General features: G+C 38.8%; 2 protein-coding genes across 2 annotated transcripts; one reads left to right on the top strand and one right to left on the bottom strand.

The window, feature by feature from the left end:
- Positions 1-134: 134 nt before the first annotated feature.
- LOC6535001 lies at positions 135-23,944 on the bottom strand. Its single transcript, XM_002095635.3, has 8 exons — positions 23,670-23,944; positions 10,391-10,684; positions 8,447-8,534; positions 7,874-7,959; positions 5,919-6,026; positions 3,911-3,970; positions 2,461-2,532; positions 135-2,048 (listed from the first exon to the last, which is right to left on the bottom strand). The coding sequence occupies exons 2-8, from the start codon at positions 10,496-10,498 to the stop codon at positions 1,461-1,463; spliced, it is 1,110 nt and encodes a 369-aa protein (XP_002095671.2). The 5' UTR covers positions 10,499-10,684; positions 23,670-23,944; the 3' UTR covers positions 135-1,460.
- Positions 2,814-3,857, top strand: LOC26535483. The gene is made up of 3 exons (XM_015195489.3): positions 2,814-3,145; positions 3,195-3,344; positions 3,550-3,857. The coding sequence occupies exons 1-3, from the start codon at positions 2,927-2,929 to the stop codon at positions 3,832-3,834; spliced, it is 654 nt and encodes a 217-aa protein (XP_015050975.1). The 5' UTR covers positions 2,814-2,926; the 3' UTR covers positions 3,835-3,857.
- Positions 23,945-25,909: the final 1,965 nt, after the last annotated feature.

Genomic DNA, 25,909 nt, shown 5'->3' with positions numbered 1-25,909 from the left:
ATTTAATTAGTTTTGGCCCCCATGATTAGGCGATCCCGAGTGTGGGCCCAATTAAATACCTGCGGTCCGTGTGGAGCTTCTTTCTCTTTCACGTGCCCAGCACGTTTAGCTATCTCGCAATAATGGAACTGAACTTTTTCACAAATATCATGGGTTTATTATGGCTTTATCTTAAGGTATACATAAACTCACATTTATTGGTTAGTTTTAAACTGGCTGTCAAGTGTTTTTTTTTGGCGCAACTGTACTTAAGATTACTCACTATATATACAACATTTATAGATATGGTTTATTTTGCTTTTTCATTTTTTGTACGTCACTGACATCAACTTGAGATAGCTTGAAGTATTTACAAAGTAATTTCCTTAGCACTTTGCAATCATTTAAATCTTTCATTGTTTCCTTTTTTTAAATGTACTTTTATTGTTTCGGTTACTTTTGGTAGGGCCTTTTTATTTGTTTGGAGACATGCGATTCATTTTGCGTTATTATTTTAAAGCTTTTATATGGGCTGCGCAATAAAGTGTCTTTTATCTGTTAACTTATTTCTGGCTAATTTGGGTCATTAACATAAAAATGTTATCTCTTGAAGAGCTAATGTGTTTATTTATCTTTCTGGATATGCACTTAACCTTAAAAAGTTTACACATTACGATTTATATCTATTATTGTTCTTATTTATACGGACCATTTCGCTATTTACATTGGGTTTTTTTAAGAGGCTTTAAGTATTATGATGATGACGACGCTTTGAAATTTGGAACATTTGTTGAAATTTTATTTAACAGAAATTTAAATTATTGTAAATTATATTTGTATTTTTTTTATTGGAAATAGAAATATAGAACAAAAAATATTTCAGTTTGGCCATGGCATAGATAATAGCATTTGATATATTGTGAAAGCTTTAGCTTAAGTGAGAAGATTTGAAGATATTTTATCTTGTTATTTACATTTAAAGCTTTAGTGCCTGCTGACATTGAGAAAGTATGTTTCAATTTTTGCTGACCGAAATGTACCAAACACGACCCATGAAACTAGATTATATGATTTTGCTCTGGGAAGACCCAATTTTATTCAGAGAGTGGTGTTCCGATCTAAAGGAGTATGGCAATTTGGGCGTATATCTCCACGGCCACCAGGAGGCCCATTATGGACAGGTTCACAGCGCAGTAGACGCGTCGCAGTGGACGTCGGCGTGGACGCTGACCACAACATTGACCACCGAGGCGGTGGCCCTTCGGCCACTCAGGTTCCAGATGCTGGCCCTCGTCAGGATCGCCGTCGTCGTCGGTCTCACTTCCGCTTCCGGTGGTGTTACAATCGCAGTTGCAGCTGCAGGCGTTGTTATGGCACTTTCCAGTGTTTGTTCCGCTGTTTGTTCCACTGGCTCTATCACTTTCCGTTTCGCCAACGTCTGCATTTCCATTTCCGGTTCCCGATTTGCATGGCGGCCAATGTCAAACTGACGCCAGCGACGAACTGCTGTCAAAGGCCACCAAAAGTGAGTCATTCTCATCGCTGCCGCTCCCCGCGCTCTTCTCCGACTCGTTGATGACCTCCAGTTGCGTTTGGGGTCGAGCGATTTTGTACTTGTTGTGCCTCTTGTTGATCAGCACGCTGCGGATATTGTTGTTGGTGCGGCGACTTCCGCTCCGCTGACCCTTGACCTTGACCACCGCGGATCTCGGCTTGGAGCGCGATCTGTTTGCCCTGCCAGCGCCTAGCATGCTACAGTCGCCATCGTCCTGTTTCAGCCGCAAGTGCTGCTGCTCCGTCAGTTCGTCGTCGTCGTAGTAATCGTAGTAATCATCGTAGTCGTAGCCCACCTCATCCTCCGTATCCAGACCATCGCCGTAGGCCGCCTCATCGTCGTCGTCGTCGTTATCATCGTCGTACTCGAAATCGAAGTCGAAGATGGCGCAGCATCCGCCGGAAGTCGAATCGATGCTCTGGCGGCGTCTTGACCGCTTGCTGTAGCTGTAGGTGTGCGGCTTGTTGGTACTAACACTCTTGTAAACACTCGGCGCAAAGATGGCTGTCTTGGCCTGAAGAAACGGATAAAAGAAAAAGGATATCAAATGATTACGGTAATGAATTAACATTCGTTTATGATGGTCACTAAGAAGGAAAATAAGTTAATTAACAGAGAGAAAAGAAAATACAATTAATACCCTTAGACAACAGGGAAAGAATATTACTCCTAGGAACCAAAAATAATAAGTTTGCCTTTGTATAAGCCAAAGAATATGTATATGTGAATATATGTTTTCTGTAAACTGTTGGTAAAAATAATATATTTCGGTGTTCACAGAAATCGTAATATTAATTATATTTATGTTTATAAAAGGTTTAGTTTTAACTGTAACCTATTAAAAAAAAAACTTGTAATTTAGTTTAAGTTATAAATATTATGGTTACATCTTGTAATGTCCACTAGATTTTTATTAATTAACCTACCTCTGGTCCGCGCCATGTGATTCCTGAGCGAACCAAGTTGTAGAAGCGAAGCACTCCCCACATGGCCAGCACCTGTTCAAAGGAGAATGCAACAAATTGGGTACCATAAATATCCATTAGATAAAATCCCACTCCGCAGATACATTCGCACACACTTGTACTTTTTCTAGAAATACATCAGCTAACATTTTTACGCTGCGTAAATGGACTAATGGACTTAGCTGGTAATTAAATTATTTTTTACACATATTGATTAAGCAATGAGAGGCATGTGCGCAAAGGGAATTGGGCCCTATTGTTATTGAATGATGCGTAAGCCAGAGAGAATATTTTTCAGACTACTCATATGCCCTTGCCTTGTATCAATTTTCAATTCGTGACATGAGTCAAAATATTTCTAAAATTTCGTGTGAGAACATATAGAATTTTTGTACGCAAGCTAATTTTGTATCGCGTAATTTACAGCATGTTCACACTACTATCATTTAAACACCAACTATGTTCTCTGGGAAATTCCTACGATGTGATTGCAGATGCCTGCCGGGATAAAACAAAGTTCTTCAGTTTTCTGGACTCCAGGGAATGGAGGAGTGTGACGCGCAGCTTTCGTAACTTCCTGAATGCAGACATATCCACTTATCCCATTTATTATTGGTTCGTCCTCATATTTAGTCTATACGGAGCGGTAGGTTATGAAGATTCAGAAACTCAAATTTTGCATGGTTTTCCTTTAGATACATAGTGTTATCCTATTTACGATGTCATTCTTCGCAAAAAAGGTTGACGGGAATACCAAAAATCTCAAAATTGTGAAAAGACTCAGCATTGCTGGTGCCTTCATACAAGCAAATATCTGGACGCTCTTGTTATATGCTGCTTTAATTGTAGGTGGTTATAATTTTCAGGGATTTAGTCATGACTCGATTTGCATTTGGTAAACCTTTTCGCTACTGGAACTTATATAGTCCACGTGAACTGTTTCATTTGCCTAAGAGTATACTACAACTTTATACTAACTCGAAGACCTATGAAAGAACTAAACCAATAAGCAATTCTAATTGTATATATTTTTCTAACTTTTCCATCTAGGTTTCACCTCGTCACATGGCGCCCTGGTTATGGGTTCATTTGGTTGTATTTGCTTGGAAGTTGGTGGGGGCGACCATAAATGCCCACTTCGGCTGCAAGAGTGGTCTTCGAACTCGGACCATAATATATGCAATCGTATATATGCTGGTTATATGGCTGGTTTACCAGGCTATGAAGTCCTTCACCGCTGCCTTAGAACAGGATGTTCCAGAAAACCTAAGGCTCTGTTTGCAATTCATAGATTCTTTACTCAAATATGTAAACGACCATTGCAACGTAATATAAAATATAAATTTCATTTATTCACAGTTTTCAGTCACTCGTCTGGTTTTTGGAATTCAGTCATACTTGTTGTACTTACATTTATCAGCGCACGAGCAATAAAGAATGCCACCTCGGCCTTGCACATTGCGTCGAATTGCTGAAATTAAGAGATGATATCATTTATATCATTAATGTTATTATGAATGCTCGTATATATTTTTTTTTCACGAGCACTTGGCCCTCGAAGTCAAACAAACAGCTGGAAATAAAGTTGCGAAAATTGTTAGCTGGCTTCTGTTTTGGAAAGCAATTTGCACGGGCGCAGGGAAAGTTTCTAGCGTGAAATGGAAAGTTTGACTTTGAACAGAAGCGAATTGAATTAATTCAAGCGGTTTAGCCAGCGCCATAAATTAAATCTCAAATTTCAGTGGAAGCCTTCAGTGGTAAAACACTTTCGGGCACTTTTAATTGTTTGAAAATAACCGAGTTTTGGGGTTAGGTTTAGAATCATTTGTGCAGTATGTCTTCATAAAGGTACAGGTCCTGCGCAAATGATTTACAAAATTGCACAAAAAGTGTAAACAACAAATTAGGAAAAATCCAAAAATAACGCAAAACTTAGTGATTCCCTAACAGAGAAAAATGAATTTTTACCTTCTGGATAGCAATAAATTATGCATGAGGTGACAATTTTCCGGGAGAAAAAACTTGTCGTGTCCCCCGGCCTGCCGGAAAAACAAAAGAACGAAAAGCGTAGAAAAGCTGAACACGTTCGTAATAGAAAAAGCCGAACGAACAACAAAAACAAATGCCGCACGACACAGACAAATGTAAAATACTAAAGGAAAATGGTGCAGAAAAATGCCCAACTCATTGCATATGTGCAGATACTCGTAGATGGGATCCACATAGCCACACAGATACATGGCTACATTTCTGTCCTGGGTGCTGGGTGCCGTTGGTCTTTGAGTTTTCCGATGCCCTTCCCCCGTTTTCCCGCCCGTTTTTCCTCCTTTTCACCTCCCTCTGCGGCGCTTTGACTTTGTCACTTGTTTAAGTGCGAGTGTGTAGTGGGCTCTTGTTTGTCTGTTTGACTCTGCATATTTATGTGCGGGTTTTGTTTATACCCCTTTTTCTATTTTTTAGCCGGGTTTTGTGCCCTTCTTGCGTTTAGGAAGGCTCTTTGGTCGTATCATAAGTAGATTGAGTTAGAATTTCGATAAACCTACTCCATAAATTTCCCCACTAATCTGTGTGATGTCAAAATTGTATCTTAAAACATAAAATGTTGTTCTTTTAAATAGAAAAAAGAAACTAGAGAAAGTTATTTAAAATTAAACGAATTGTTTGAAATTTATTCCAAGATATAGTAACTCTTAATAAATGTTTAATAGTACACGAAAAAAGCTTTGGAATGAATTCATAGAAAATAAGTTATAATGAATGAAAGAAGCAATTCATTATTAATTCAGTCATTTACTCGGATTATAAGTTATAGGCTTTTAACTTGTTTTTAAGCAGGACTATTTTTGATACATTTAATATTCCACCGAAGCTGAGAAGCTTTCATTTTAATCAACGCTTTGGTTTTTCTTTGACCCCAAATCGAACATCTGTGACTTGTTGTCTATTCATCTCCGCATCCGTGTCGGCTTCCGGTTTCCTTTGGTCCCCCTTCCAATTCGGAGCCTGTTGCACATGGATTTCTATTTACATTTACTTGGAAAGTTCATTCATTCCTCTTGCCGGCAATGCATTCAACTGTCGCCAACTTCCGACCATATCCCACAGCAGTGGGCCTTCGCTTTGTTTGATTTTAGCATAGAGGACGCCAACTTTTTACATATGTAACGGAATCGGCTTGATTTGTCGTCGTCGAAGGCTTTTTGTAATTTATTCGCTTGCCTGAGCTGAAGCCCATTGATTTATGCCAGGCGCAATTGATAGTTTGCTTATGCAACAAGGACCTCCCGATGGGCCCGAATCCTCTGTGTGAGATGTTTTCCATTAAACAAATGGTCCTCCCAGCACTGCGCTATGAAAGCATCTTCGATATGCATTAAAAACATTTCACCCTGGCCCCGGGGATGCGATGGAACACTCACCTTATTTACATGGTCGCGCAGGACATTGGAGTAGACCATGGCGACGGCTTCCAGGGCCATAAATGTTATATAGCCAATTATCCAGGGTACAATTAGTCCTGGGTTCTCCTGTGGAAGGACAAAAAAGCCAAAACCACCTTGAATATATTGCCATTAGAAAATAAAGCTAAAAGGGCCATCACACCCAGTACCTGTATGGAATTGGAGGTATCGATTTCGTGGCCGTACTCTAAAATTTGCGAGGATGTGGGTGTTAAAAGAGAGTGAGTGCGGTGAAATTTATCTCGCCATGGTGGCAAAACCCATGATTGGATTTTTTGGGGTTTTCAATGTGCTAAAATTTTTGCTGAGCACGTTGGTAAATTCTGATGTGCAGCTGACAGTTTTTGGCCGCAGCGGCTTGCATGGCAATTTTGTGGGGTCATGAAAATGTATTTTACCAGCGGATTACATTTTAATATGGGCTATAATGGTTGCCTAATTTTTAATCCCGTAACGAACATTTTATTTAAGTAACTTTAGTAAAGGGAATTTATGAAATGAGTATAACTATGGTTTCAAGCAAGTTTTATTTAATTATTAGGTTAGTTGATTGATCTACAATTTGGTACTTCTGTGGTTTTTTTTGCTTAAATTCATATTGGTGTAAGAATATATGTTGGTTTAGAGGTTTTTGGTTAATGTGGTAGCACCTTTCAATAAATTTTGATGTTTTAGTAACCATTACGCAAAGGATAATTTATTGCATTGCACTTGCATTTAATGCTTGAATACCCTTTACGAAAAGGATAATTGATTGCTTTATTAATATTTAAAGAGAACAAAAAGCATAGACTTTTAAACAGTATTTCCCACTCATAAATGAACTTAACTTTATTTTCTGTTTCACTTAATTATTCAATTTATTTCAAAAGTTAATGCATGTGTTTTCGAACCAAGCCGCAAGAGTCCTTACAGCCCAATAATGAATTGTTTAGCTACCATACAGGCTATAAACCTCAATATTGTCCAAAACTTTTGCTGTTTTCCCCACATTTGTTGTCCAATAGCTTGTTTAGCCTAATTAAGAACCAATGCTCTATGCATTATTTAATGGCCATCTGCTGCGGGCCCTTAGCTTAAGTGTCTAAGAATAGGGCGCCAATTAGCGAGCTGCAATTAATTTGACCATTTAGCGGACTTGGTACATATCTATTCGACTTGGGCAGCGGCAGCCATGGCTTTCATTTTCGACGAATTCGCATTCCAATTTTGTCTGTCAGCGTCAAAATGAAAAAATACCACACAATGTACCCGAACAGAACTCTGAACTCGGTCTATGCAATCCTTGTCAAGAGTCGTACCCGCTCGGTTCCAGTTTAGTCAGTCAGACTTAATCCCATTCCTGTGCCAATTGTGTGACAAATTGTCCACATTTTCATGCCGCTGTTGATGGCATGCTGGGTTTTTCACTTTTAGGGGCGCTCTTTTTCATAGGACAAATTTTACACAGAAACATCAATATTAAGTGCTATGCAAAGGTAACCATTCCATACATGTATTTATGTTATATATTATTTATTTTGAACTGGATTTTATTTTATGCCCTAATCGATTACATGATTAAAGTTTGTTTGTTTCTAATTGTAGTTCAGGAGCACTGCAACTGTCTTCACATTTTTTGAGTGTACTTTTGGCACCATGTGTGGCGTTTGGCACCCAAAGAAATAATATTAGAATTCTGGAACCAACGCGGTATGACCGCTTTCAGTATTTACATTTGAATGTGCTTTGTTTGCTTGGTAAACACTTCCTGACTCAAAGGCTCTAGAGGCACAATGTGCCTCATTTACGGATATTTGATTTTGAGTATTTCGATTTGTGGGTGGGATGTTTTGTGTATTAAGTGGTGGGTTGGTGAGGTCCAACATTGCGCTATATACTGTTCAGTGCAGTTATCATACAAGAAAACTCACCCGACATATTCCAAAAATTAACACAATGCTCAACAGTATCATGGACATTTGTGTGCCGATTATGGCAAAATATGCTATTTGTACACCTGCAATGTATAAACAAAAGCGAAGATTAAAACGTAGTTTAATAAAGAGAAAATTCATTATCCCCATTTGTTCAAAAAGGTTCAGCCATATTACAATGCCGACGAACTGTTTATATATTCATAATTCATAAATTTTGCAATACATTTATTTTGCAAGCAATTTGCGTAATTTAATTCGGCCACAAAATTATAAATGTGAAAGAAAAAATTAGGTATCGCAACTCTAATTTAGATCTCATTTATCAAAAAAACTAAAATTTTATAGAAATAGTCCACTTGTGATACATGTGTACCACCAAACTTTATTAATATATGAGCGACTGCCACCATTCTCATCTCAGTTTAATTTATTTATTGAAATGGCCTTATGTATTATGTGACTGCTTGTCGTTCAAGTTTTTGGGTTTATTGCAGCCTTGGGGGCTTTTCTCATACAAGCTTCTGTGTGCTTAATTACCAGGCAAAATGCACAGAACTTTGAACTTACCGTAGTAGACATCCTGCAGATCGGCCGACTTATGCATATTGACATTTATGCGCCACGAGTATATCAGCACGATTAATAGTGATATATTCTGGAAGAACCGTAGCGTAAATTAATGAATGAGTCACCAGAGAAATGTAAAATGTATCTTCCGAACATAACACGCATACGCAGTGTGCACCCGCATATAAAATGGTTCGTGGGTCATCAAAATCTACCCTCATGTGTTCTCTTCACATCTTCCTTTCTTTTTTAATCCAAATTATTCCCTTCTTTATTTAGCACAACACGTTTTTACTTTTAAACGGGGGTCAACCCAACATGATTTGGGGGTCTGAGGTGTTGGATCGGATTTTTTGCTAATTAATACCTGAAAATGTTTTCGAGTCGGATGTCTTTTCACTGGACGGGTTAACGGTAAGAACTTCTGGAAATTTTATTATCATTTAATGAGGCAGTTAATGGCTACAACTGGTAAAAATTTAAGAAAGTTTTAAAGGTAGTTAGCAATATATTCGAAATCTCTAGAATGTACGTTTGTTTTGTAATACGCGTAAACGACTTCAGAAAACATTGTTTTAATTTAAATGTTAGACGGTATTTTATTGTTATTAATAATTTCATTTTGATAAAGTATCTAAAAGAATCTTCAGGACTGGATTTTTTTTGTTACTAAGTATTTGCGAAACTGCTGAAATAATGAGATACCAATTCCCAGAACCGAAAATTCCTGTGGACGAGCCACGTGGTAAATAAGCAACGACTGAGATAAGCAAATGCAAAATGGCGTGCTCTTGGGATACATCCATTATGTGTCGTGACTGCACTCCCAGTAATAACCACCTGACCCCAGGAAAGGCCCTCCGATCCCTTAACTCAGGTTTATGCTAAACACGTAGTGCTTCCTTGTAGGGGATGAAGGTGGGGATAATGGGGGAAATCTCTCTTCTTACGTCCGAGGTTGTTCCCGTAACTGCCATAAAATGCAGCACTAATTGCAGAAGCCAGACACTTAAGTTCTCTGCTTAAACAAAAACTAATTTACTCGCCACGAGTTGGTAACTGGCATTGCAACGGGTGTAGTGTGTCTATTGTTTGCCGCCAAGTTGCATTGCATTATAGTTCTTGTAATTGTCTGCAGCTCCACTTTGTCCTCACAAGAGGGGTACCAAATAATATGGAAACATCCAAGCACGATTTTGCCATTAACATAAATTAAAAGCCATAACGAGCGTCATGTAATTGTAATTTATACATACATACAACCAGTCTGGAGATGAAGAATAAGTGCCACTTGCTCTCGTTTGGTCTATACTTTTCACAAGTTCCAATGGGGTTGGGATATTGTTATATCCCTTACTTGTAAATTACAATGGTATAGCAGGTAATTGGTAATTTTGTAACTGCATGTTGGCGCTTGGTATGAGCTCCCTTGAGCTGCGTAACGGGTATCTGCTAGTCGAGGATTTTGTATTATTTTTTAGCAGGAGAGTTGATGATGACATAGGTCGTGGGGATTCCATTAATTATCTTTATAGTGTTAGTTCTTCAGCTGGTTGTGCTTAGAATACGTACATTAAGTGTCTTAAAACATTAATTAATCAGCGTTTTCGTGGTTCGACTAAACTAACAAAACAACCCTCGCTGGAAGGGCATTTTTACGGCTTTTGGCCCCCATGGCAATAATGAAGTTGAAGTAAGCCATGGCGCATTCAAAATGGCTGCAGAAAAACTGTGGCCAACGACACTTGTCATTAATTGTGCCACAATTAACAGGTTAGTATTATACCAGCTGCAACTACCGCTGATTCCGTGCTCCTGTTTTAATTTGTGTTTTTTTTTCATACATTCATACCTGACATTTTTCCACTAACGAGAACCAAATTACATACTTGTCCACGTTGCGTATACGACCTGTGGTGTGTCCCATTTCCCCAAAACACTTACAATTGTGTAAATTGCACTTGTTATGGCCAAATTTTTGGCATGCAACATGCGACAGCAGCGTGTGCCGCCGGTTAGCGGTCCATATGGATATAAAATGACAGACTTCATTTTCCCTTGCCTATTTTTATTTTTGGCGTTTTCCTGGGCAGTTTTTCTGCTCAGCGACGGCACGACAACTTTTCGAGCTTCGTTTTCATTAGGTGAACATTGTAGCGGTCATGTGGCCGTTGAGGCTGGTTCCCTGGGGCTGGTTATTATCCTCGTTCCGGAGGCTTCCATCAAAAAGTGGTTCGCCTGAAAAAATTGCAGATAAATGGAAAGCTTTAAAAGTCATTTGCGTACAGTGAGTGAGGACTTTTTTTGGCATGGCGTGCAGCTATTTATTCCATTTTTCCCAAAATCAATCAATAAATATACCTTTTCCATACGCCACTCGACATTCAACATTTATTTTATTTCTGCATTTCAGTTGGGAAAATTTCTGTAACTTGAATGACTGTCATAGTGTAAATATCTCATGATTGCGTACAACGGACTTTGTGCTCAATTCTGGCGAAAATATCAAAATGTGGCGTGCAATAAGCGTCGACTTTTAAAACCGATTATCAACGGCTAGTTTTTAAGCTTTTGTAAAAGCTGTTTGAATTAAAACTTACAGTACACTTTTCAATAAAAAAGTACTTTGTAAAGAATTTGTCTGTCGGTCCGTCTGTATGAAATACAGAAATCTGAAATCTGATAAGTTAATCATTAGAATTGGCGTGGGCATAATGTTTACACATTTTGGAAAAAAAAGGGTGAATAAAACTGTTAACTTGTTGAAATATCTCTGGAATCTGCTTGCTTACTAGCTTTTATAGTTTCCAATGATGATTTATTAAATACCATTTGTAAATCAGCAAATTGAGTTTGGCGCTTAGATCACAACCCTTAAACAAAAGTAATGTTAGACTAATCCTAAAAGTCTATTTGAGCGTTTCGTTGGAGGGTAATATATGTACATACATATGACGACTTTTAATAAATCTTCTCAATCATCTGACTATCGATTTTTATCAAGTTCCGACTCTTTATACCATTACAATAGCATTTAAAATGCCTTAAGTAGCTCCTCTATCTGGGAAAGTTATTCAATATTAGCTCGCCAGACTCGCGAATTATTCACCCTCACTTGTCCAATCAACTGACAGGCCAAACAAGAGAAACTCAAGCCATTCGAGGAGCGTTTGGGTAATTAATGATGGAAAAAGAAAAAACACGCACCAAATGCCACGAAATTGTCTGTTTTTTGACAAATATCACTTAATGGGCTGTCCGAAAACTTACTTAATCAACGCCAAACAAATCTCTAAGATGTTTTCAATTAGTTACTACTTATCAAATTACAGAGGAGGCTGCGAAAAACGAGACACATGATTGGCGAATATTATATAAGCTTGTTCTCTTTTTGCCCACCCAGTTGACCTCAAAAAATAAAAATAAAATAAAGCCCCACTTTTGCCGGCATTACACTGCATGTAAACACACTTATATTCACGCATTCAGAGGGGCGTCAAGGGGCAAGGATTCGCAAGGACGCCACGCCACAGAAACATGTAATGCTCCGCTGAACATATTGAATGGATAGCACACACACTTGCTCAGCCAGAAGTGTACCAACTAGAACTCGTCCCGTGGAAACTGAGTTCACATTGTAAAATGTTTGCAGTGTCATAAAATATCAGTAACAAATGTGAAACCAGTGGCACACAAACGCGGGACTATACAAAAGTAAAAAAGCTATGAAAATAGGCCAACACAAAAATTGTTGGCCAAATAACAATACTAGGACAATGCATAACCTGCAGTTCATTGTATAAGGTCCTTTGTTTCTAACATTTAGAATTTGAAATGACACGTCTTAGTAATGAGGACCTGCCTTGTTTGGTGGCGAATAAAATTGTTCTGTTTTATAAGAAAATTATATATTTCTCCATAAGAGACATAGACAAAATTAATTAAATTGACTATTATTCATGTTATTTTATTAAGCTTGTAAATACACTTTCGTTCTACCTTGTTTTTAAAACTGCACTCAGAGACCCCTTCCTCTCGGGTTTTCTAGCCCAACCAATTTATACATTTCTTAAAGTCATTTTGCTGTAAAACTAAGTGAAGAGTATACAGCTTAAAAGCATTTTGCATTTTGCATTCGGGAGGCATTGACTCGGAGTCAAGTGGGCCCGCATATTGCCGACATCAAGTACTTTTCATATCGGGGCCCCAAGCTGAGCCCCCTTGGCGCCCTTTTCCACAGGGGAGACACAATAAAAATCAATAAAAAATATCGCATTACTTTGGGCTTTGTTTCGTCGTATTTTGTGTTTCGCATTGTTTGCCGCATTGTTTGTGTCGATATCGGCATATGATTGATTCTGGAACACACGCAACGTCGTTCTAGGCACGAAAAATGTTGCATAACTACACGAAAAACCCCCATGAAAAATAGTAAAAATTCAAATTGCAGTGTGCGACAGCAGCTGTGACAGATTTGAAGGTTTTGTGGTGGAGAGAGGGACTTAAAAAAACCCCTGTCAACAAATTACATTCCCATCACATTTTACTTTTTTTACGCCATTGCAAAAAGACAGGGTACCCCACATATTTTCCCTATTCAAAATTGGGGGGTGGTTGGGGACATAAGCCTCTGAGGGGAGTCTATATGCATGGAAATGACTTTGGCGGTTGTGGGATCCACTCTAAGCGCATTACATCTCCATCTGTGTGGGCTATTCGATGGGTTTCAATGGGATTGGGGCAGGCAAAGATATATTGCATTCAGTCCATATACTGTTCATAAAATCCCAATAAATTAGGAATAATTGAGAGATTGTGTGTTTGCTTTTTGGCATTTTATTGTTTGTTGCGTACAGTGTTTAATATGTTTCCATTTCGTTGGTCAGCGCAATTTGATTGACTGGTACTTAAGAGGCGGTGTTTACATATATTTTTTGACTGTGCTATCCTATCTAAAGGATTGCTTTGTATTTTAATATTTAATATTGGCATTTGTATACGAAAAAAATATGTGTTTGCTTCGCATTTTTATTTATGTATGTATGATTATTTCTCTGTTAGTTTTTATTTCAGAATTCCAGTAAGCAAATAAATGGTATGCAAGGTAAAAAAATAGTTGTTATTTTGAATTTAATGTGATTGTACATGGAAATTGTTTAATGCCTGGTTTTAAGGTAATGAAAAATATAATAAAGTTGAGTTTAAGCTATAGATCGCATAAAACACCAATAAAAGGTATTTCTGTCACTTTTCCGTTTCGATCACCTCAGAATCTTAAATTTAATTTATCACCTACCACATAGGCAATCTCTCTTCAAAGGAATACCAATTGAAGGATACTGCTCCATTTGAGTTGTGCCGTAAATCGCGACCATATATTTCAGTGTGTCATCTTTGTGAAATGTCATATTTGGGATAGCTATACGCCCACTGTCGTTGGATGGCACATTTAATTGCACGTTGGGCCTGTGTTATGTTCAGATAATCGTCACATAAAGACCTTTCATTGTTGTTTGGGGTTTGGCAAAAGCAGAAAATACGTGTGTAACATAACCGGAGGGGCAACTTCTAATGGGACCCCTACCGCCCCAAAAATCCCCCTAGGCCAGGGATAATATTTGCTTAACAAACATTAAAGTTGTTTTCGCCCTTTGTTTCATTTCTGTTTATTCGACTAATTTATGCTACGCCTTATTGCTTACTTGGCCGTCACGCCATAATGTTACGACTTGGCCACAGCTTAGCTTTCTTGGCCCGAGTTTTGTTTGGTTCCCTGGCTGCCACAAAGGGGCGTATAAATGTTGATTTCCAAGGGCTCCTTTGTCTTGTCGGGTGTTTGGCCAGCGTCGAGCACTCATTATGATTCATTGTTGCTTGCAGGAGTCAAAAGGTAGAACGACTCAAAAGATTTATTAGCACCAGGGCCCATAATGAAGTTCTTTAGTTGAGTTAATGTTTCAGCATTTGGACATGCTGGCCATGTCAAAGGTTTTCGTTAGCCAGGGATAAGGAAGAGAAGTGTGGCAGCATGGAAACAGATGGAAATCCTTTGGGTTAGCAAAGAAATTCCTGGGCAAGGATTCGTGTAGTCAATGGAATTGCTTTTAAGCCTTGTTGGGAAAAAAACTTTAAGAGCAATATTTATTCAACTAACGACCAATTATTTCTGTACATTTAGAGAAAACGGTGGGAATTTTGTAAATTTGTGTAGTTATACTGCCAGCATAAATTTCTCTTCTATTCATAAGTAATAATTTCGCTGGATCCGAAACCATTTACAATTTCTTTCCGTGTACTAAGATATTTTCTTTGTCGGCTCGAAATTAAAGTTTCCATTTTTCCATTTATTGAGATGCCTTCATTTTCCCCTTCTAGACGGCTTTCAATTTTGCTCCCATTTTCGGGGCCGTAATTGAAGTTTTCTGTTTGTTTTTCTTGCGCAACAGCTCTCCACAAGGAACTGTCATAAGAAACCTTTTCGCCGTCCTCCGCAAAAGTTGATTATTACTTATAGACTTACGGACAGACCATGGACTGTAATCACTGGACACACTGAAAAACTGCCTAAGACCCTATTTTCCCCCTCTTCGCCTTTGTACTAGATAAAATTACTATTAGAATGCCAGAGGCGAAGGGCAAACAAGAAAGAAGGGCACTGATGGCAAAGGCAAATGTGAGAAAAATCTCATTTACTGTTCGGTCTTAAAATGGCAACCAAAAATTTCAAATACAAAGCACAAAACCCGAATGATCAACATAGTCCAGACCCCAAAGCCAAATCCGAAATAACCGCAGATAGTTGGACAAACATTGGCCAAATGCCAGACAAAGTTGCTGATGGCCTTGATTATTTCCTTCTGATGTTATTGGCTTACTTTCAATACGAGTATATGAAGGAATTCAGTGAAATTTTAGGTAAATTTAGGTGAAAATGATGTAAGATAAAGATGATATAAGATTGGCTAGCTTATCAGCTTAGATAGATATACAAAGCAGAGATTAAGGGCTTAGTAATTATAGAATAAAAGGATTTTCTAATCTTAATTTTTCAGTGTAATATGCTTAGATTATTATCTTACAAACAATATTATTTTGAGCTTTTTAGTATTGTAGTAGAAGTAAGGCATTAAATTTAGCCTTTTCCGACAGCTCAATTAATTTGCGTAATATATGCACTTAATTGCTTACAAAAAAAATAATTCAAAAGTCGGGCCGCATTAAAAAGAATTCCCGAGCTAGAACCCATTACACAGATGAGCCAAAAATACTTTTCATCAGCTTTAATGCTGATTTATGTCAACCGCAGACGCACGGCCAAAATCCCGAAAAAGGGCCAAAAGTTTATCCAACGGAAAACCTCGGATCATCAACAGTCATAGAAGTTTCGCCGGCAGTTTGCCTGGTGGCATCTTAGATAAACAGCCGTAAATCCTGGGATGCGTGCTCCATAAAAGCCCTTTGATTAAATGAAACCATTTATTAGGCGAGGTAAAGACAATGTCACGACACCTCTCTAGGATCGGTCGTGCAAGAGGTTAATGCTCACGTCCGGGGGGCGGTAAAAACAATTTCTTTAAAAGTCCCCCGGACTCACGAGACTCCTGAGTTATGATGGCGAAGGCCCTCAGTCGGAAGCCACAGACCCCACCTCCCCTTTTCCCGGCAAGGGCAAGCTAACACAAACAAATTTTTAAATTTGTAAACACGGCGAACGAGTGAAAGTTAACAAAATGAAGCCAACAACGCGAAACGAAACCACTTGGCAATGTCGACAGACGCCATCGCTGACACGGCTCTCCATTGCCAGTTGCCATTTGCCATTTTGCGATTTGCCGTCGCACGCACACTCGATTAGGAGGTGTGGCAAAAGAGGCGGAAGTCTCTCCACGACCCCCGCTTTCCAGCCCTCAGAGGTCGAAGGTCGCACAGTGTGGGTAACAGGAAATCCGGCAATTTTTGAATTTTTGCAAGCAGCCAAACAAAATAAACAGAGCTGTACATGTATTCTTAAATGAAAAAAATTGGGAAAACCTAAACCATAATTTGCAGAAAAGTGACTTTACTGTATAAATAAACGAATAAAATATGTTGTTCAAAAAGAAGCCCAGGCAAAAGGCATAGAAAATTATGAGGCTGTGTCATTTTGATTAAAACATATGATTCTAATTTGTTGCCAATTATTTGAAATGCGATCCATGATTCGTTAGAAAATTTATCATAAGCCTCAATCAAATCAAATTTAATTTCGAAATTAAATGCTAAATGTGCAAAGCTAAGTCATTAAAATTAATAATATATATGTGTTAGCCAAAATAACGAAATGGCTGTAGCTAAACTTTAATTTTAATAAATAGTTCGTGTTTTTTTCATATGACATTGCACTTCCGAGCTTTCTTCACTTGTATTTTTAAGCATATGAGATTCGTAAAATAAATATTATTTCGGAAAGAATAATTTAATTAAAACGCAAATTGATTGCTGTTATCAAATTTCCCTCTATAAGACAAAAAAAAAGAAATTTATGTAGACAAGGATATTTTCCTTCGACTTTTTAAGGTCCCTTGCGATTAGGCCTGCCTTTTGGGCCCCGTTTCCCACCCCGCTCACATGGGTGTTTAATGGAACACTCGGCGTATGCGTAATATGCCTTGCTCATATGCCACGACGTTCAAGCAGCAGCATTTGCATAATTTGCCGGCGAGCTGAGCACATTGCTATCATTTAGACCAGCCTGTCTGAGTTAGTAAATTGCGCATAGGGCACATAAGCCGCAGTTGCGTTGGATTTCTTTTTGCATATGTGTGCTTGGATGCCAAAAAAAGGTAAGGCGGCAGGAGCCATTGCTGACAAATTGGGCACGACAGGAATGGGCTAGCTCTGGAGTGAAATTGGTAATAGCAACAGGTAGGGGATAATATTTTTATGGCCTGGCTGTGATCTCAGAAAATGGGCTGCTCTTACTTTAATTTGCCGTTGTTGCATAAGAAGATTTTTGTGAGCTTAAACGTATTACACTTCGTTTAAATAAATCGTTCTTACAGAGACCCTAAAGCTGCTCTGAGATGATACTTTCCTAATCCTTTTCAGAAAAAATCCTTACAATCTTATTCAATTTCGTTGTCCTTCTTTGGACTGGATTAAACCAAATTAAAATCGCATGCCTCTTGAAATCAAATTTAGCCTCAGCTTAAGCCACAAATTTATGTTCCTGGGCCAACCGAAAAAACGTGAAAGAAAAACTTAAAAAACTTTAAGACAACACAAAAAGTTTATCAGTGAGTTGTGGGCCCTAGCCTAAGAAGAGCCCAAAAAATTTGCCACAAAACTAGAGGATGACAAGGCCACCAGCGACATGGAACTGTCAACTGATGTCCCATCCCCCCTGCCCTCCAGTGGTAACCCTCTCCACTCCACTCAACTTGTTGGGGCCAAATGCAAAGTTGAGCTTAGTCAGTTGAGCTGAGTTCTGGGAACTTTTCGGTAACCGCAAAATGACTTGGAGCACTTTTTCTCTGAGTCCTGGGTCCGCACACAACTGACATATTAAAGTCCACTTAGACTAATTGCAAAAGCATAAGACCAAAAAATGAGACGGGTCCTTCGTCATTTCCACCGGCGAAGCTGCATAAATTCGGATTACGCTTTAATTTATGCGTTGTGAACAAGTGCGAGCTAAAGGCAATTAAAGTTGCCTGTCGCCAGCTGCTCCGTTCTCCTGGGATAATTTGACTGATTAAGTGCGAGGAAGTCGAGTCAAGTGGGTGAGTATTTGATTTGCCTGCTTTGCGATTTCGGCATATAATATATATATATATATGTATGCCCGACATTGCAGCTGCAGGCATTTGTCGTCTACCAGAAACTTTGCTCAGCTCGCTCTTCCAAAGTTTTGTTGGTTTTATGTAGGCCACGTGTTGTTCACTTGACTGTTTTAGCCTCGTTGCTTTAATTGCTACTTTTCTTGATGTTTTGATACCCCAATACTCTCGTTGTTTTTTGGCACAGAACTAAAGTAACATTGTGCTGAAGCTGTGTAAACTTTGATACCAACTCTGAGACTACAATTCCTCGAGAAAACGTAGAAAAATTGTGTTAATTAGCTGAGAACAATCATCTATTGAAATCGTGAAACAATAGATTTAAAATGAACATCTATAACCATTTGCTTTCCAGCATTTGTTATAGGGTTGTCTTAGTTTTCTTAATATTGACAATTTTCGAGCATTAGAAACTAAAACTAAAATAGCCTCTTGAATTCAACATTATTTTCTAGTTGCTTACTCAACTAACTCAACTCAAGTAATAGATGGTATTTCTGATTTTAATACATTTGAAAGGTGTGCTCTAAGGTCCAAGGGCATTACAACCTTCGGTCAAACAAGTTGACCTTCTTTCCTCGTTGTTTTATTTGCTTTTGGCCAGGCTTTTTGATTCTGCTTCGGCTGCTGAAGACATTTCAGTTTATTTGACGTCTTCTTTTGATGTTGCCGTGAAACAATTGTGGCGTATTTTTTGGCTGTTTGTTTCGGGTCCGTCGTCTGATTTGATGACCTTGTGGGAGAAATGGGTTTGTTTTATGAAGGGCGCCCAAAAAACTGCCGGGATGAGATGTCTGGCTAGAGTTGTACTGCTTTTGAAATGGAAATACTTCGAATCTGTTTCTGGAATTTCGCCAACAAAATTGAATTATTTCCGCAACCTTGGCAGTATCAGCGAACCCTATGTCATCGATCCATCACAAACTTAATGAGACTTAGAAAAATAGGGTCGACTCAAATTTAGATTAATATGTGTGGGGTGTGCGCTTATTCTAGGTCGCTTTTCATTTGATTAGGTTATGTATATATGTGTATTTTCTTAATAAAAAAAGGTTTAGTGTAAGAACAAATACTTTTTTATTGAACTATGCGTTATTTTATTTTAAAATGTTATAACAACAGAAAATCAATTTGGTATGTATATTTATTTCAGTCAATAATTACATTATTTAAGATCTCTTCTGATTTGTTTAACAGTGTATTTTCCACATAAACCGTCCCTTTATGTTCTAAGAGGACAATGTCATGACCTTTTCTATGAGTCCGCAACGATTTCTAATTAGTCCCAAAACTCTTGATCTGTCACAGCCTTACACAGTTGAGACCTCCTAAATTCTGTCCAGTCGAAGAGACACTCAATCGTTGACAGTGCTCGTCTCGCCTTCCGGATTGTGCGGAGCACAAAAAAGGGGAATTTGCATATTTTATTAAATTCCCGCACAAATATCCAATCAATAATGTAGTATTCATTCGCCGTATCCGGCTATCCCCGCGCCACCCCCTACCATGCCCTTTGAGCAAGGACGAGAAGCAAAGCCGTGGCAAATTAAGTATGCATACGTATTCAAATGGCTCACAAGCCGAAATATACACAGATATATTGAAAGTTGGGCTTGGGACAGAGGGGTGGCCTCGGCCGAATGCCCAAGAGGGAGATTTTTGGTTTTTTCCAGATCCGCACCTCCAGACCACCTCAGTCCCAAACCCTCGCCTCCAGCTTCTTTGTGGGCAAAGGCAAATCATTAAAGGCGCCAGTTCCTCCTTTCATTTCCACCGCATTCGTTAATGCACTGAGAAAAAAGCAGGCCATCGCGTACTGGCTCTTTATTCTACCAAAGGTATTTCCTGTCTTTGAAATCTTGTACTGTTTGTTCAAGTATTCTTTATCAGTTTTTTTTAGCCCATCAAAATCGTCATTACTTTATACTTATCTTGATTCATATTAAGCCAAAACATATTGATAAACAACATATCATGGCATTTGATAGCGCTTGATAAGTTGTTTAATATCACACGATTTTGTAGCACATGTTGTACCAAGTAGATTAGTAACACGACGTATATAACGATAAAGTATTTAATTTTTCAAGCAGGTCAATTGCATTTTTTTAAGTGTCCCTTTCTTTTGGCCTTTTCTTTTTACGTGGCCGTTGTTTCTCTGGTTTGTCGCCACGCACGAAATTTGGCACACTATCGATGGAGTGGTGTATGATACGTACATTTTTTGGGGGGATGGAGTTTGGTAGAAGATGCAAATGAATACAAACAAAATACCGCAAGCAGAAAAGATTACGCCTGGCATAAAAATAAATTAATGGTCGTGGTGTGTGTGTGATTGGATTGTGTGTGTGTGTGGAGAGCCTTTGGGCCGTGGTAATAAGCCAGGACCCTCGCCCCATTTCATCTTTGGACAGAAATTCTTTTTTCTCTTTATAATTTACTATGCGTAATTTCCCCGACTGCTTTCATACGTAAATATTTAATTTCCTTAATTTTGGAGGACTCCATTTGGGGGATGGCAGACTGCCCTCTTTGCCTTGTTGGCTAGACTTTTATTTCATTATTTATTGTTTTTTGTGTTTCATCGCCAAGGCTTTTATGTTTATAGCTGCTTGTGCCAAGTTATGTCAGTTTTGAGCTTGGCACACGCGGCGTATGCGCAACATTCTTAGCGCTGCGTGAGTTTCGAAAATTTAAGTGCACGAAGTGCTGTCAAGATTTAAGATCCCGACACTTTCGGTCGTTATTTTCTTGCTTCTTTCTTTATAGTTTTTTATGTTCATAAGTGTTAAAAAGCATTGTTTTTGGGTAAAAAGAACAGCAAAACTACTTTATTAAATCAGCTTAAGCTTCTTGACTCAAAGAACATAACGCATGACATTCGATTTATCCCGTTTCTTGTTAAATTGAATTTGAGGTGCATTTATTTTGGATTCCCCTTTTTGTGCCGAGGACATTTTGAACCCTTTTCATTGTTTAAGGACTCTGTGAGCACTCCGAAAAAGATTTGCACTTTAGTGCGAGGAAGTGCAGAAGATAAAACTTTTGCTCGCTATTTTTATTAGTGCCCCAGAGAGGAAAAGTATAGTTAGAAGTCCGCAAAGCATTTTTCTTGATTTCCATTCTGGTGCAGTTTTCACGCTTTCTTTTTAGCCTCAACAGAACTGAACTAAACTTAAACGCATTGGCATCCGTTTCTGGTCGAAAGCGGTTTATTGCTAAGGAAAAAACTTAAATAAAGTGGAATTACTTGTTTCAGAGGCTGCTGCAAAGGAGGGCAAGGATTCCCAAGCGCTGAAAGTCGAGTCTATTCCAAAGAAGTATTTTGCATATTCATTTTGCGCTACTTTGTCGCTACTTGAAAATTGCGATTGACGGGCCAACTCTTGAGTTGATGGAAAAGTTTTCGGCCCAAGGACCCCGTGCTAAGTCTCTTCTTTAACAGATTTAAGCTTTAGACTTGCTTTCAATTAAATGTTCTTTAATACGAATTCATTGCGGAACTTGTAATATCTGAAGCATTGGACTTCGCCGTAAATAATTCAATAAATATTTTCATTTCCAATTATGGCAAATGGCTTAACTTCACTGGGAATTTTCCTGGTCATTAAAGTTTCCCCTGCCCGAGTTAATTGCCGCTAAAACTTACTGGCAACGAAAATATTATTTTATGTATTTTTCCGGAAGCCAGCGTTGATATTAAGAAAAGTTTGCCTTAGAGGCGCGCACATTTGCGTTGGTGTGGCCTGTTCCACTAATGAGCCTATTGTTCGGCAGATAAAACGTGGCTAGCTTGGGGTCCAGAGGCACAGGAAATGGCTGATGTTGTTGCCGAAGTTGTTGGCATTAGCAGAAGGGTTGAGCTTCGGGCGGGAAAAGTTTGGCGGGCAATATGCGTGGGCAGACTTGTAAGTTTTCGAAATTTAAATATGTAATTAGCTTCTGATGCTAAAATTTAGATAAAATGAAGTTCCACCCATCAGTGAACTCTAATTGTATGGTTTTATAAGGTTTGAACTTTGAATCTTAAGTGACGGCAATTCTGATATTCTAGAATGCATTCAAATGTCTTATGTGGTTGAAATTAAAAAAAGCATGTTCTTTGAAACCTAGCAACAAGTATGTTTTTTTCAACTTATAGTAATGAAACAAATATACAAATATTTAAAAAGGCAATATAAGAACTGACAATCATCAAAGTTTGTTTTTAGTCGCAAGCATTTTGAGCTTGAGTCATTTTCCTCTCATAAAAGCAGTTAACTGTTTTCAGTTTGCATTACTATTAGTTTTTTTATGAACTTTGCCAGCAGCTGGCAAAACAATTTGCCCGCTGCCTTGTCTATCTAGCATCTATTCGGCCCCATTCCCTTCTGCTCATCCTCTACTTCCCTGCCTCTTTTTCGGTCCAAAGGGTCCTTGGTGATCTCCTTTAAAACGAAAATGGAACTGAAATTGTAATTAAATTTTTGCCAATTCGTTTAATTGAGTTTTAAGCCGCAACTTTTGAATGCCCGAAATTAAATGTACCCTCTTGCCACAGCCACTTCTTAAACCACTCTCTCTGGTGAACTGCTTAAATATTTTTGTCTGACTTTGGCTGGGGCTGTGGTTCCAATAATATTTTTTATATATTTTACGACCGCTCTCTGACTGTTTGTGCTGTAATTAAGTGCGTCTAATTTGTGTTAAGCGCCGTGCCACTTAAGCATCGCATTTACTTTTCTTCCTCCAAATTTATTTTTTATCCCGACCTGGAGCAAAGCGTGCTTAACTTAAGCCCATACGTTCCACCAGGAAAACAGTGGCTGGAAAACTCAAAAGACCCATTTCGGAGTGGGGTAAAGGCAGTCGGAGCAGGGCTTTAAAGGTTGTCTGGGTACAAACTGCTGTTAAATTGCCACTTCCCCCTGGGATTTAATACGGTTTTTTGTGAAATGGAGGCAGACGAAATAAAACATTTTTGAGTGATTTCTGTATGTGATTTCGGTACGCTTCGCAGCATTTTGAACGAATGTTAAGGGCTGGAGTGCACAAAAATCAGCTTTTGAATGAAAAGGTATTTTGCACTTGTATATTGAAAAGCAACTAAAAGTGATTTTGAAATGAATAACAGTTGTTGAAGTCATCAAATTAATAATGTAATAAAACCACGAACTACTTAGCTATGTGTATGTCTTTCGTTTTTACTTCTGGTATTTCTTGCACTACAACATAAGTATGTTGTGGGTTGAGCATTAAACATTTTTAATTCCTATCACTTTTACTTATCTGCTTAATTTTATCTTATTGCACATAAAAACAGTTTCTTCTTTCGGTTTTTGTTACCTTCCTAATAAGGGCTTTCCCTCTGGCATTTTTTAAGTTGATCCTGCTTTAATACCTCCTTTTGCTCTTTTTTGACTTACCTCATTTGTCGAGCTTCGGCTTATTAATTCACCAATTACAAAGTTTGTTTGAGTCTCACACTTTGCATTCTGTTTTTACATCCGCGCACAAATAATTGTATATCCAATTTCTTATTCGCACTTTTTACCGGCAAGTTGCGGTGAGAATTTCGTCTCTTTACTGGTATGATATTTTTATATATTTGGTATTGTTGTTCTTTTTTGTTTTGGTTTTAACCACGAACGCAGCTTTCGGATTTTGCTGCTATCGTTACGCGACCGAAACGGTAACTGCTCGAGTTTTTATCAGTGCGCTACGTTTATAAGGAAAATCCGAGTGGAGCTTTTCCCGACGAGCCTTGCTCTTGCGAGAGCGTCGGAATACGAACGGAAGAGAAACATTTTGACCAGTTTTCATGTTTTGACCAAATCACATGATGCCTTCTCCCTGTTTGCCGTCAATTGTTTTAAGTGCAACATATCGAAGCCAAAGTCAAACACAAACATTTCACTTTCTTGGCAGTTTGTGTTCCACGCTTCCTGCTAAAAAAAGGAAAATCGAAAAACGGAGGAAACAAAGTGCAGGAAAACTGCATGCAAATGATTTCTAGCTTATAAATTATGCAGGTGAGAAGAGCAAATGGTGTCTGCCAAAGACAGAGGAAAAGTTGGAAAAAGTGCAGTAGCCGCAAGCAGTCGAGCAAATAAACTTCGATTTATCTCGACGTGAGTTTTGGTTTCTGACTGTTCCATATGGTTGCTTTTCGTGGTCTAGTTTTAATGCAAGGGTTTTGTTAAATTATCTGATACTAGTACTATAATGCACCTAAAAATGTAAAGTAGGAGCTGGCAATCAGTTTTCTTTAGTGCTCGATTTATCAACATAATATTAAGTTTCAAAAATTGAATTTTTTTATATTACTACTTTTAAAAACATTGCTGTAGTATTCTTTTGAAAAAAATGCAAGCTATTTACATTCAGAGAGTGCCGGAAAACGTACAGTTCACTTACAAATAAGAAATTATTAAAGTTTTACTTTCCCTCTGGCTCTGCAATTGATCGTTTCGGTGTGCATTTTGAGCGGAAGCGGAAATGCCGGCCATCGCAAAAAGTAAACCAGCGTGATGGAAGAGGCCAGCGTGTTTTGCCACTGGCGATTTCGTTTCGGCCTCGTTCCAATGTTCTTACTGGCTTTCGCCTCCGTGTTTTTGTGGGTCCATTGCTCCTGTCCTGTGTCATATGCAAATTCCAATTCATGGAAAACAAACGAGCGAGGAAATGAAAGGTCAGGAGAAGCGGTCGCAGTTAGCTGGGAATATAAATATCGATTAGTTAATATCAAACTGGATGGCAGGCTGACAAGGACCTTAAGGCGGCACTGAACTTGTCTCGCCGCGAGGGAGAAGGAGCGAGTGCTTCCGGTCCCTCTCTCTATCCCCCTTCCTCTCTCTTCACACACTAACACACTACAGCAATTGCCTTAGCATGATTTAATTATTTGTAGCATACTTTTGTGCGCCGACCAAAAACTTCACACCTGAATGCACAACGAAGTGGGGGGGCTCAAGTGGTTCATCGGCCGAGTGGGGCAAAACTTTTGCCACTTTTGCATTCAGGACGGTGCAGAGCACAGAAGTTGTTGTTGAAGGACCTCCGAACCTCTGCGGTTTTCGGCCCGAGAATCCGAGTTTTTCTATGCGAGCCCGAATGTCTCAATTCATTTTACGCCACACTGCGCCTCAAGTGGAGCGCACCATGCAAAAAAGGGCTGCCGATGCGGGTTCCGGGCCACGGGCTTGGGATACCTCTCATCCGTACTCTTCGGAGGGATTTCGCCTGTGTGGAAAGCCATTATATAATTATATATACTTGGATGGTTGCTTAGAAAGCTTTTGTTGTTCACTAACTAATATATGGGTATTTACAGGAATTTACAATAGAGAGAAACTAGTTTCTACTTATTAGTACGTCAATTGCATTTAGTGCCATTAATTTGCATTCACTGGGTATCCTCAATTCGACCTTGTCAAGCGCTGCTGTAATTTCTTGATCTGAATGAGTTTCGGGTCTGCCATTCGAGACGAAGAATAAAACAAAACCAAATTTGTGGAAGGGCGGCGGCAAAAGTGCAAGCAACGCAGAAAAGGACTTTGGCATCATTACAATTTGTTGATTTGCTTCGTTAAACAGCAAACAACACTGGCGAAAAGCGGGGGAACGAAGGTGCGGACTGAAATTGAAACAACAGCGACAGTTGAAT

The sequence above is a fragment of the Drosophila yakuba genome, chromosome 3L (genome assembly GCF_016746365.2).
Source record: "Drosophila yakuba strain Tai18E2 chromosome 3L, Prin_Dyak_Tai18E2_2.1, whole genome shotgun sequence".
Classification (NCBI taxonomy): Eukaryota; Metazoa; Arthropoda; class Insecta; order Diptera; family Drosophilidae; genus Drosophila; species Drosophila yakuba.
This window is presented reverse-complemented; position numbering and strand designations above follow the sequence as displayed.